At 35.1% G+C, this 14,552-nt stretch overlaps 1 protein-coding gene across 1 annotated transcript in view; it reads right to left on the bottom strand.

Moving 5' to 3' along the window:
- The window catches only part of CWC27 (CWC27 spliceosome associated protein homolog), a 103,777-nt gene that overhangs the window by 73,514 nt on the left and 15,711 nt on the right, over positions 1–14,552 (bottom strand). Inside the window, exon 10 of the mRNA XM_027635353.1 lies at positions 13,483–13,658. Coding sequence (XP_027491154.1) covers positions 13,483–13,658 — 176 coding nt within the window. The remainder of the gene's footprint in view (positions 1–13,482; positions 13,659–14,552) is intronic.

The raw sequence follows: 14,552 nt of genomic DNA, 5'->3' as shown, positions 1-14,552 counted from the left end.
AAACTGAGTTATTTTTGCAGATAGATAAGCCACATTTCTGTATCAAGGCACAAAATCCACCAGAAGTCAGACTGGCTTCTCATCAACTATTGCAGCGGTAAGTCTTTCTTTTGTAATGTCCCTTAGCTAGAAATCTGTAGACAAGAATAATGCAGCATGGCAGCATTCTACATAATTCTCCTCTGCTCAGTTTTATGACCCCTGTCTCTTTGATGCCTCAAAGGAATCCCCCTAATTTACTGGAGAGTGAAGAGGCAGTGCCACTAATTGTCTGAGCTCTGGGATGAGGAAAACTTTCCCTCTCCACAGGGAAAGCAGCAAATTGTAAAATGAAAATTCATATTCTAGAGCTCAACTCCACGAAATTGTGTATTTTGAACTGCTGGTCCCACTGCTGTTAATACTACTACCTGTTTTATTGGAGTTCTTCCCTCATGTCAGGTGCTTTAATATGCTAATATCCCTGAGAGTAACAAGTTGACTGGATAAGCCATCCTATAGCATTAGTCTAAACCTTTTACACCTCCTTGATAACAAAGGCAGTCTCTACAAAATGCCATGCTGTACAGAAAATGGCAATACCTGGTCTAGCTATTAGTAAAGGTAGCTTGGAACAAAGACCATTTTATCATGGCATTCTCCAGAAGAAGAAACTACATGAATTCACCAAATCAGTTTTCTGTCAGGTGCTCATTCATAGACAGGCCTATTTTCAACTTTTAACATACTAGAATACAAAAAACCCCCTCACACTACTTTCTAATAAAAATTTTATTTAAAAAAATGCCTTAAACATAGGATAGTTGGCTTTGACACTTTGATTTTACCAGTAGCTTTAATTTTATATTCAAGCTTCAGGAAAATACAAAGAGTAAACAGCTGTACAGAATAAAGGGTGAAGCTGGTTATTTGTAATTTGCTGCCGAAAGCCTGAATTAAAAAATGGTACAAAACAAGAAAAAAAATCTTAACTTGGCCTCAGATATTATTTCACTGAGGTAAAAGTATTTTTACACAGAAAACTGATCATTAAATAACCATTGTCCATTTATTTATGACAACAAACACAGGTAAAGTTATACAGACATTCATCTTTGAGCATATACAGAAAACCCCCTAAATTCTAAATTTTTTTTAGGTTAGGGATTAAAGCCTAAAAAAAGGAAAAGTACCTAAAATGTAGAGGGGGAAAAAAGATTCAGTAGCTCTTTCTATTCTCTGAGAAAGCCAGATATGACATCTGATGATGACATTTTTCTGTCTTCGTTATCCCAAAATAGAAAGAAAATCCACTAAAAATAAGTAGCAGAAAAAAAAAAGTAACAGGGCAATTTGCTTTCAAGTGTTTCTTAAAACATATTTAAAGAGAATTTTGAACAATGGCAAACACTGGTTTTGAATAAAATGCGAGGAAAAAATCTAGAGGTGAAGGGGAAACTGTAGCATTATATCATTATTTATAATGAGAAAATATATATCAGATAATTATACGCCTGACATTGATAAAGTGTTCTTGAGCAAATACAACAAAGCCAGTAACTTAGGACTATGAAAAAATTATTTCTACAACTTATGAACATAGAGACATCAAACTATCTTGTGTGAAGGTGTCGCTGTTGGGATGGGCACCACACTGGGATTTCATGCAGAAAAGCCTTTATTTCATACAAACACGGCCAATTCATAGTCTCCCCTAGCCAGTGTGTTTCACCACCACTGGTGCCCTTACTACATACACATCTTAAGACTGGTTGCTCTATAGCTTCTGCAACTCAGGGTGACTCAGCAAACAGTCCAGGCTCTCTGGCTATCACAGCTGCCCCGCAGCTCCGTCCTCCCTGTCCACCTTCTCATCTTCATTGTTTACATACCTTCACAACTTCACAGCTGCAACCACTCAAATTCAGGGCCCAAGCTGTCCACAGCTCAATCGCCTCCCACATGAACATAGGAAGAGAACATAGCATAATTTCTGACCAAGTATACACACAACAAAGACTAGGGAAAACAGTAAACTGTCACAAAAGAAGATTAATGCTCAATCTACTTGATGCATCAAAGTCCAAGAGAGATTTGGTACAATTTGCAAATGAAGACATGCTAAAAAAAGGCTAGCAGATGAGTTTAAAAGGGTCTAATGGCTCTAAGAGGAGTCAAAAGGAAGACTGGAAAGGAGCAGCATTTTTATTTATTTAAGAAGAAAGGGACTTACCAAAGAAATTTTAGTAGGGTGTATTTCAGCAAAAATCTCTACATTAAAATGGGGTTTTTTTTCCACCAAAAGATGAGTGAGATAAAAGAATTTAAGAGAATCTTGTGTGCTCTATTAGGTAAAACAATGGATTAAATGATCCTAGTAGCCTTTTTTGCCTTATCCTCTCAAAGTCCAGGCTTTTTGGATGTTTTCCATTTTCATTAGATAAACAGCTTCTTCTCATTAAAACCAGACATACCCTTATAAGGATTCCAGTTGGGTTTTCTTTATTTCTGCTGACACAAATTCTATTCATAATCTTGATTAATCTTAGAACTTTTGCAGAAATAATCAATACAATTGCTTGTGATGATAATATTCAGGTAACACATTTCTGTTAAAACATCTAATAAATTGCTTTTCACGCTTACAATTATTAGAAAACTGTAGTGAGGAGACATTTGATGGAAATGCTCTAGGATGACCCTGCTTAATTGGACCAAGTGACTCACTGTTCTCTCATCCAACCTTACCTACTCCGTGATTCAGCTCACAAAGTTTGGAATTTATTTGCTTTCATTACTAACTATCTATCAACTGCTACTATTAATCAGTAACTATCAAAAATATAACACACCAACTTTTTAGGTAATAATCGAATTTCACAACCAGATTTCACAACCAGAGTCTGATAAAAAATATAATTTGTCCTACACTATATTAAAAATAGTTATTACATATTTTGCTATATAGTAAGGCATGCAAGAATAACTAAATATTGAATTATAATATAGATTGACTATCTAGAGTCAAACAGCAGATGTGATATTTAAAGAAAATGTTTGAACATAGTGCAGTCATCCTTCACTGCAGTACTGCTTTAAAACGTACCACTTGTATTTACAAAAAGTGTATTCTATAATAGAAAGAAAAAACTCAAAATGGCTCTTCCCATGCTACTGAACTCTATTGAAACAAAGAAAGCAAACGGAGCATGAACATTTTGCAATTAAAAAATACACGGCTATACCACTGCTAAATCTGTCTCATTACATTACCAGAAAAAAAAAAAATCACATATGCAGCTAAACAACTGAGAACACTCTAGCTCTTTGAAATGTTATCTAACCCACAATACAGTGCTAACAATTCACTGTATAATAAGGATTATACATTCTCACCTTCCATCATGCTAACTGCATTTTTACGGGTCATGTACGCATCCTTTTTTTCCAGGTGACTAGACAAACGCGCACACAGACTTCACCTAAAAATACAGAGTCTTGCCAAGTAGCAGCAGGATGAAATATACCACAGTAACAATCCTGTCTTTGTCCTAGGCTAACACTATACCTATTAACATGCTTTGATGCTCAGCCAAGAAAAATCTTAGCGCTGGGATTCTGAGTTTTGTGCCCAAACAATCTGGGTTTGTGTTTAACATAGTATAGTCTGCTTTTAAGTTACTGCCAATCATTAACTCTACAAAGAGTAAGTCTGGGATTATTTTTTTCTTTAGAATGAATGTTATTAAGGTAAAGAAGGCAGAAAAATCCACATTATTTTGAAAAAAATAATAGAATCATGCAATCCTTAATACTAAGGATAACACTACTAGTCTTATTCAGAAAATTAAAGTATTTCTAAAAACAATTCTGAAGTAATTTTTCTTTTCTATATGTAATATGTCTGCAATACTGAATTCCCTGAACAAAATAAAAAAAAAAGCAAAAGGAATTACACTAGCTTCTTAAAGTTAAACAGATAAGTCAAGAATTCACTTTTACCAAAGGAAAAGTAGACAATTATTTTCATTTTCAGACATAATTAAACAGAGAACCTCATCAGTCAAAAAGTAACTTCTAAATAGTATTAAAGAAAAATGGATAAAATATAAAACATTACAGCTAGCTAAATCAAATATTATTCCTATCTTTCAAGAAAAACAGTCAGGATGAAGTGAGCGATCCCTCATGCATTGAGTAAAAGAAGTATGTAAACCAAAAGAAAATATCAATTAAGTGTACTTTCAAAGCATTAGTGCTATAAGTGGAGAAGATGAGAAAAAAACTAATAACCTAATGACTTGATGAAACATTAAAGGATTAAAACAAAAGTATTATTCAACGTTCTAGTCCCATCAAGAGGCCGTTCCCATTGCACCATAAGACTGATATCTTTTATTAGAGTAATGTGAACAGAAGGTCACACACACTTTCTGCAGCACTAAAACTTGCTTGAAAGTCTCTTATCTATGACAGTTTACTTCTGGCTCGGATTTGGTAGCTGACTTTTTTTTTTAATTTGATTTACTGTATAAGCAATCTATTTTACAAGGAACTCCACAACTGTAACACTCTAGTTGAGTAAAAATTGGCTGGAAAAGAGGGCCAAGTGGACAGGAACACAAGATGACAATCTCTTGAGACAGCCTTACAGAAAAAAAAAGTTACTCAATCCCAAGGGTAAGGACTTTTTCTGTCTTTTTAGCCAAAATATTCCTTCCTTCCCTTTATCCTTCATGCCATACAATGGCTGTAAAATTCCAAAGGAACTTCATTGGTTCTCAGGCTTATATGTGAATTTTACTGGAATCATTGAGTCATGTGAACATTTGGAGGAGTGAGCAATTTCCATATGACAGTGGACAAATGGCAATTTATAAATCAGCAATTTGGTTTCAGGTCCTTATTTAATTTGTATGCTAAGATGAGTCACTCAAAGCATACAAAATACACATAAATTAACGTGGAAGCCTACCAAAATAAACATCGGATGTGTAGGTAGGTATGACCATAAGACAATACATGGCCTGTGGGTGACTCTGTGTATGACAGAATTATAAAATTAGGATACCAATACCAACCAAAATACTCTGAAACCATCTCCCTTCTTTCAGACACTCTTGAAATATATAGCACTAATTCTCTTCATTTCTCCTCTTACTTCTATAGTGCATTTATGTGTGTGAGATTTTCTAGTTTAACATCACCCATGGTCCAGATCCAGCAAAGCACCTTAAAAATATCTAACATTCTTGTTCTGAGGATCTAGTGTATAAAGACACCTTCACAGAACCTCAAAAACTTCCAAACAAAAACAAACAAAACCTTCAGTTTATAAATTACGAGTATATGGAAATTAAATGTTTATAGTTTTGAGGTAGAAACTTAGAAGAGCTACTACAATTATTAGACACACAACCAACCAAATTGTGTTTTCAAAGAATTAATTATTTTAAATTTAAAAGAATACATCAAAATAAGTTCCTTTTTCAGATTACTTTCATTCCCACCTAGACAATGAATTCCCACCAATTTGTGTCTATGTTTCTTCTCAACACCACAGGCAAAAAAAATAAAAAATGTTCAGGTAGCTCTAGCTCACACACTTCTGCACATCATAGCTGCGGAAATAAAATACAAGACACGTTCTCTTGGATAACACAGTTTTAAATGTATTTAAAATTCAGGAGAGTTTTACCCACAAACCACTGGAGGTATGCGTAAATCAGAACCATTACAATGCATTTTCAATGCCAACTAGGTATTGTGCTATATGATAGTAATTCTCAGACCATTATTTTGTCTACTTAATTTCTGACATAATCTCCAAAATTCTTCAAAGGTAGTCCACCACTTCAAGCATGTCCCTTGAACACTTGAGTTCAAGCTGAGTTTGGCATATGTGTGGCAAGGACTGTATACAGAAGCACGTAAAACTACAGAGAACGTGCTGATCCTGGAGAATGTGTTGATCTTCACAAGCGGGCAGAAGCTTTCTATATTCTATGCTGCAAAGTCAATTCATAAATAATTGGATAATTTCACTACTTTGTCACATATAATAATCCAAACTCTACCTCTTTACTGGGGCTGAGATATTGGAACAGGCTGCCCAAGGAGGTTGTGGATGCCCCAACCCTGGTAGCATTCAAGGCCTTGAGCAGGTTGGTCTAGTGGGAGGTATCCTTGCTCATGGCATGGGGGTCAGGGACTAGATGATCTTTAAGGTCCCTGCCAACCCATAACACTCTATGATTCTATGAGGTTCACACAGGTCCACCTCTTAAACCTGGCAAGGTCCCACTGTATGGCATCCCCTCCCTCCAGCTGCACCACTCACACGTAAGAATCCAAAATTTCTAGGAAAATTAAATTCAAATTGTAGGCAGCACAGTAACATACAAAAAAAATTAAAAAATACAAGAGCAGGAGAAATTGCAACTGTCAAGGCAATCTCATGCAATAATCTTTTACAGCAGTACAGTATATCTAGTGATATAAACTTGACAGATTTTTTTTTCTTCTATCATTTTAGCATCTAACAGATATTTTTCATTATTCTAAAAGCGGGCACTTTATGGACTTCAGCAAAGACTTTTGAATCTCAACTTAAAGGTTCATGATAAAAGGGCAATAAGTTTGTCTGTACTATAATGAACTGCAGCTAAAGTTCTGAGTTTCATTACACATTCAAAAATGAAAACTAATCAATTTACATGTGCTCATCTAAACAGTTAAATTAATTTTACATTCATTTTATTAAATTTTATGAAACTTACCTTTTCTAAAAAAATTTTGTACTGTATTACCTACACACAAAAAGGTACTTCTTGAAGCAAGTCAGAATATAATAATTCAATAAAACCTCCCACAGAAAAATCACTAGTCAAAACCCAAAAGGTTTCAGAGTATTGATTGTAACATTGGGGAGTTTCTTAGTAGAATTCAGCATGAGTTCTTGACTGGTAACTAACTTGGCTAATTTGACAGTCAGCCTAAATAAACCCTCTTATTATGTGAAACAAGAAAATATGCATCCTATTACTTACAGGTAAGGAAGTCTCTAAAAAAAACCATGTGGAAAGACCATCTTTGAGAATTGGGTTACAAAGTTACTGCTTAAAACAGTTGTCAATGACACATTAATCACTGACTAGAAATATATCTATTGACTCCAGGGAACTCAGTACTAAATTCATTAGTAGTAAATTACACAAATTGCCAGAGTAGCAAATTCTCGTATCAGAACTACTGGGCAATCTAGGCTTGCTAAACAAAATAAAAGCCAAAGACAGCTAATTGCCACAATCTAGGAAGTAAAAACCAGAATAAGTGTACAAAATGAGAAACTAGTTCTGAGAGAGTGATGACTGAAAAGAATCCGGAAAGACCTAGCAACATAAGTGTATCAGTGGAATACCAGCAAGGACTGATATGGTCAATCTATGAATGAAGAGGGAGGTGGAAGTAAGAAAAAAAAAGACTTGCTGCTCTCTGAGCACAGCACTATCAAGGCTAATAAGAGATTAATGATTAAAGTGCTTTAAAGAATGTTGAAAAATTGAAGAAGGAAAAAAACTTCAATCCATAAAGTGATGTGAGGACTGGAAAAAATGTCTTGCAGTGAAAGACTGAAAGAACTCGACATGTACAGCTTATCAAAAGGACTCAATAAGAATTTAAGTAGTTGAAGTAAGAAAAAATACAGCATACTGTACTGAATTTCAGAAAAAGGCACAGGAAAAAAATTAATTTGCTACAACCTAAATGCAGACAAATTAAAATGTAAAACTGGATGAGGTACTGTTAGGAGCAATGTATCTAAATACTGGAATAGACTACACTTCCTAGCTAAATACTGACCGAACTACACTCTCTTGATATCTACAAATTATGTTTGAATGCCTTTCCTGTTCAGGTGTAGCCAAATAGTGAGTTCAGTGCAGGTGTAATTGGCAGTAAATTATGGCATGAGATACACAGTTTATCTAATGGTCTCCTTTGGCTTAAAATACTATTAACAGATCACCCGAATTTGCTGTATGAAAACAGCAACAGTTCTATAAGTATAGTGAAGTTTGAAGTCAGTTGTAAAGAGAATTTCTACTCAGGAACTCAAAAGACAGTCTTATTAACATAAAATGAATATTTCCTGATGCTAAACTGAAAAATTCTGTTGTTGGACAGTAAGTTATAGTTGGTTTAAGAAAATGCTAGAAGGATAGAAGTACAGTTAATAAATTTGAAATAGTAATTATTGTGAAGAAGTAATATAATTCTATACAGAAATAGATAAATCTTCACATTCTGAAGTACATAAGTAGCTCTAAATACATGGTGTTGACATCACATTGCTATACTTACGGTCAGCCAACATTCACAAAAAGAGTAACTTCCTGAATACAAAATGACATACTGGAGAAAGTTTAAATAAGTAGAAGCATAATAAAATACCCAAATACAGTACATGTAACTTAATTACAAAAAATCAGAATGACTAAAGAGCTGCTGAACTTCTTTTTTCCAGATCTCAGCAGAGTCTAAGGGGGGAATAAAATAAAAAAATGTAAAAAATACAAATCATGAAGAATTCAGGTTGGAAGGAACCTCAAAAACTCATCTACTGTAGCCTCATGCTCAAACCAGATGATATCCAATGCCCTCTCATCTTGCCTTTGCTAAATCTGTAGCACAGAATTAGACTATTTCCAGTCATTTTCTCCTTCACTTGCCCAGAAATAGCTTCCATGAGGACCTACCCTGTGATTTGCTCTAGGGTCAAAGTGAGGCTTACTGAATGCTCCCTATGGTCACTGCCTTTTGTGAAAATCTGCAACATCCTCCAGTCAGGGGATTTCCACAGTGTTTGAAAGATCACATACAGCAGTGTTGCAATGACATCAGCCACCTTGCAATAAAGGTTATAGTCAGCAGATTTGTATGACATCAGTCTCAGCGCTCTTGAATGCATTCCACAGATGCACAGAAATGCAACTTACAAATAACAAAGAAGTTTCAGATTTTCAACAATGACAGGAATGACAAATTGTTCCACTGTAGAATTATCTGAGTCTCCAAAATGATTTTTATTACTTTTCACTATAATGCCTGCATTATGAGCACAAGGTAACAGGTGCACAGTAAAAGCATTTAAAACAACATATTCTAACAAATATTATCCAGTTGTGAATACAAAACATCCAAGTAATTTTTCATAACAACTGCAGATATACAGAGAAAAAAGAAGTTTTGATTTAAAGGTCTTTTCTATAAGACTTCCATGTGATAACGTACAACCAGCTTTGGCTTTTCCACACCACAGTACTACGAGAGCAAACTTGCATGTTCAGTGTATCAGTATTTATTCAGATGCTAAGAAAATGTTACAGCGACTTAACCACAGGTAATTTTTACTGCCCAGTCTGAAATGGACTTAGCATGAACTTGAATTCCTGCCTAGCATTACTATTGCGCCTAGATGACAAAAGGACTGTGAGGATGCAAGTTATTTGTCCAAGTTATTTCACCTTGTCTTTTAACTAAAAAGTAAGTCTGAGGAACAACACCTTAAAAAGGAATGTGATTACTTAGTTCAACCACAAATCATAGGATTATTAGGAGAAATATATACAATAGGAAACACAGAGTTAAATTTAAGTGATGTTAACTACTCAAAAAGAAGACAGCTTCTCTTCCTCAGTAGTTTAGCTACTCTATGCACTTATTCCATATTGCTATTTAATAACACTTCCAGTATAAGGATGCAACTGAATTTGTTGACTTCACAGTGAAATACTGCACAGTCAACTGTACTTCACTCCACACTGCATGTCTTGCAAACAAAAAGCACTGAAAATTTTTAAAGTTGGTAATGAGAAATGTGTAGCGCCCGAGCTCCACCTACAGGATATAAAGAACTGTAAAAAAAATATTTTTAATTACCAAACTAGAAGAGGACTATTTACTCTGAAGCCTTCAGATGGTCATCTTAAGCCACTGCCATTTTACAAACTCAATGTAATGCTGATAAAGTTGATTACTCTTGCAGTGATGGCAAACACTTCTATCTCTATACATTCCTTCATGTAAGCACCTGTTCTATACTTTGAAGTCTAGGTTTAAGCTCTGTATAAAAAAAACAATAGACCTGTGGAATTTCTCTAACAACTTGCCAGAATTAGGGGGAAACTCTTTTTCCTCAGGTTTCTTATCTAATATACAATTTTAAAGTATAGCAATTATTTTTTAAAACATACACAGAAGGCTAAATTGCATACTGAAATGACTAAAATTAACTTCACCATTTGAGCATTTCAACATGATTGCATTTAGAAGTGGTATTGGATCTCAGTACCATGAATTTAAGATGGTGTCTATTATTTCCATATTGCTTCTCTGAAACATGTGCAACCTTCAGATTTCACTTATGCGTTTGTATTGAAAGAAACAGGACCCATACAAATGAATACAGATTTGCAAAAAAAATTATGCACATTAAAGATAGTACATTGAAAAAAATATTCTTAGTTCAATTATTCTATTAGCACATTTAAATATCTGATAAGATGAGCAATTTTGATAGGTATCAGATGTTTCTTGGCCCACTGATATGTTAGTAGACATTACCCTCAAGCTAAGTATGGTCAATCCAACTTTTTGCTTGATGTTTGCACCTCCCACATCTCTGCCTCTGATCAGCACAGACTTTGACTACAGTGAGTGGTGAACACCCATGAGTATCTATCATCTCCAGTACATTAGAAAATAGTCACTATTTCAGACAATGAAACTTTATGTTGTTTATCTTTATCTCATCAGACCTCTAATTTAATAACACTTTATTACAAACAGTAATGGCTTTGATTTTCATGCCAGAGGATGTCAGACAATTATTTGGAAAACAGTAAGTCTAGAAATTTATGTTACTTGTGATACTAAGCAGTGTCACTCAAGGCTATAACTCCCAACTGCTAAAAATACAACCCATAAAAGCCTCTTCTGAGTTAAGACAACCCATTCGGCTATAATACTACTACTGTTACCCTGAAAGAATGGATAACCACAGTCAGAGCCAGCAGCTTACAGACTGATTATACATGTCTCTGAAAACAGGACAAAACATCATACAAGCTTGGGCACTGACTATCTCATTCTAGCTTTGTGTTCCCTTCATGCTACAAACTTGCTGTTACACCTTAGACCATTTTATTTCCAGCAGCTACCCCTATACAGCCCCCGAGATAGTTAAACTGATTAGTGGGCAGGTGGTTGTACAGACAGGTAGGTAGTAAATACAAACAGATTCCGAAGTCTTTTGCTATTCTTAGGATGTTGTTTTGCTGCCATATACTTCAAGGTTCTTTTTCATAGAGCTTCTTGGAGTCCTTTCAAATGTCTGAATCCTTGCCTCCACTATCTGATACAGCTATTTAACACTAATCTGTATTTGTTCAGTCTCCATGATAAGAACAGTTCATTTTATCTGAGAAGCTTAAACTTATTCTGTATTGGAGAATATTACGGGCATTATCACAAGCATTATTAGGGTGCAAGACTAATCAATCACTGAAAGCAAGAGTATTGAAAACCAGGAATTACTTCTTTCCGCAGTCAGAAAACTGTCAGCCCAGTGTTTGCAAGATTTGAAAAGGAAAACTACCACCATGTAGTCTTGTCCAACATACTAATATAAAGCCATTTTAATTGACACTAGATAAATATTTATGTAACTTATCAGTGGGATTATGTATCAATCTCAACCACAGGACTAGAAAACAGATTTTGAGATCAAGGTTATCCATCATACTCATCAATATCAGTATACATAAGTATATTTCCTGTGGACCAACTGCCTACAGCAAAGATAATACAACCACCAATTCCCAAAGCAGCAAACAGCACAACTTCAAAGACATCAGAAAGGAAAACAAGGCAACAGGTTTTTACAAGATGTCTCACATATGTTCTTTGTAAAAGTACCTAGTCATATCTAACATAGCCATAAAATCATGACACTATATTTCAGTACTGCGACTTACATGCTCTTGTAGAGAGAAAAAAACAATGAAAACTAAAAAACAATGTTCATGAATTAGAGTTTTATCATGGTGTACATATCGTCACATGACTCTACAAAAGATCAGATTTACGTGCTGTTCCAAAAGAAATGGATTAACATCAGTTTACAGATCTGACCATACAGATCTTGCTGACTACATAAAGTCTGACTAAGTATGAAAGTTGGTTGCCTTGCCTCTAACTAAAAGGAAATCACATGAGAGGAAAAACTAATGTCCATTTAAATTACAGGTTTTGTTTACTGTATCTTTATTTTTGTTATTGTGCTGGGTCTTTGATGTCAAATGCTCTTGCTTGTATATCTCCAGCTATTAAGTGTACTGAGTCCTCTCTTCAGCAAACATAAAATTATGAGGTACTTCAGAAGTAACACCATCTAGGTCTGAGAAAAAAGTAAGTGGAACCAATTTGGATTTGCTCAAATTACAAAGGCTTCTTGACTGTACCTGACGTGACTCTGAGATGCAAATCAATACTGGGGAAGATGTAGAAAAGGACACGATTTCCCACTTAAATCCCATGAACATTTTAGTTTCTAGAGCTATTGTGCAGAGTTAAGAGCACAAAAGCTAAACCACCTTTCTGATGTTTCCCCCAGTAATTTAACTTTTTAACTGCAAGGTCTTAATTTTTCACTAACTTCTGGAATCCATATTTATTGAAATACTGGATAATAATTCCTAGTAAGTTTGACATCAGAGCCACTACTCATCAGTTGCATACGTGATGAGTGTTTTTATGCAATATCAACATTATTTGGCAGAAATTCCCAAACTCACTCTGCAAGAAAGACTGTCAAGACACAAGGCTCCAAGAAAACAAATTAACTCACGGAAAACTGAGTTCTAATCAGTTCAGACATTCACAAAGACTGGCACAGCTAAATTACAAGACAGGAACCCAACGCTTTTATGTCCATAAAGAAAAACTGATGTACCAACTGCAGTGTGGAAAAGCCGGTACACTGCAAGAATGATTACTCTGTTAAACCAGACTTCACGAGATGGCTAGGAAGCCTTTGTTTTCTGCAAGTCTCAGTGATGGACAACCACTACATGTTATCACAGATAAAGCTACAAAACTCAATCTTACAACTGAGTAGAAAGACAAAGTAAGGCATGACAAAGATAAATGCTCTTCATTTCTGACTCACAGGGAAAAATAAAACTCCCATAGAAGGTATCAATAAGTGCTGAGTGTAACAAAATGTAACTTACCTGTTTGGTTCAAACTGCCAAACAAAACTAAGAAATGAGAAAGCAATAGGCAAGCTCAACTTCCACAGTTCGAGGTGGGCAGGGGGCAGTACTTTTAAGTTACACTTACCCTATCAACATTATAACTGCAAAACTGGAATTGAGAAGAAAACCTTTACCTGTAAATAACATACAGAAAAAAGACCACAACAAATAAAACAACCCTTACCTGCGACTAGTTGTTTTCTTTTCTGGCTTATTTTCTTCCTCTTCGGATTGCTGTTTAGCATTTTCACTTGTATCAATTTTCAACTTCTTGGCAATGCGTTCCTTTATTTGAGATCTCTCATGACTAGCAGTTTCATTGTCTACACTATCAGCATCTTCATCATGTTCTTCTTCCTCCTTTATTGATTTGAAATGGTAAAACTCCTTTAGATTTTTTTACTACAAAATGTTGAATATGGAAATTTTTTCTTATAAATGTAATCTCTTCCAAAGAAAAATACTTCATTTCAAATCAAACTTTTCAAACAAATTGAAAAAATTTGCTTCAAAGGGAACAAAAAACCCCGAAATATAATAGTTTTTCATACATGAATTACATTTTTTTTGTATGGTTAAAAAAATTAAAACCAATCTATTGTAGACTATCAACTCTTACAGGTCTACAGATGACATCATAGCAATGTGATATTACTCTGGTCATTGTTCACGAATCGAAATTTGAACAAGGCAATACACTAAACTTTCAGTATCCACTAAAAGAAAACCAAAGTTCAAGAACTGCCTGCAACAAGGCTATACTACAGTCATGATGAGATGGAAGAAGTTAGCCCATCAGTCTCTGTGAGGAAATTTACAAATACTAAGTTGATCAAAACAGGCTGTGAAAACCTGTGGAATCAATCATCCCAACTTGCTACACAGGTCCTAGCAGGGGGCAAAAGGAGATAAACTACCTTGTTCAAAGACATTTGGAGGTAGAAATAATTGCAGAACGAAAATGTGGCCTGATCAGATCAAGGGATCTAAGTTTGATTACTTTCTTCCTTGAAGAAGGAGGTCTGCATGAACCTTAACGGAAGAATGCCACCTCAAAGATTACATGGTGTATCTTTTTACTTTTACTTTGGTGTGATGCTAATCAGCAAAAGAAAAGTGTGAGATACTACATGACTAATTTTAACCACGCAGAGAAAGGATACTTAAAAATGGTGTTCCTGGGGACTGTATCCAAGAGACAGCCAGGATGTAAGCTCTTGGAAAGGAACACTCTGAAGACCACGTGTATGTCCT

Source organism: Corapipo altera, unplaced genomic scaffold (genome assembly GCF_003945725.1).
Source record: "Corapipo altera isolate COAL_440 unplaced genomic scaffold, ASM394572v1 61411, whole genome shotgun sequence".
NCBI classification, from domain to species: Eukaryota; Metazoa; Chordata; class Aves; order Passeriformes; family Pipridae; genus Corapipo; species Corapipo altera.
This window is presented reverse-complemented; position numbering and strand designations above follow the sequence as displayed.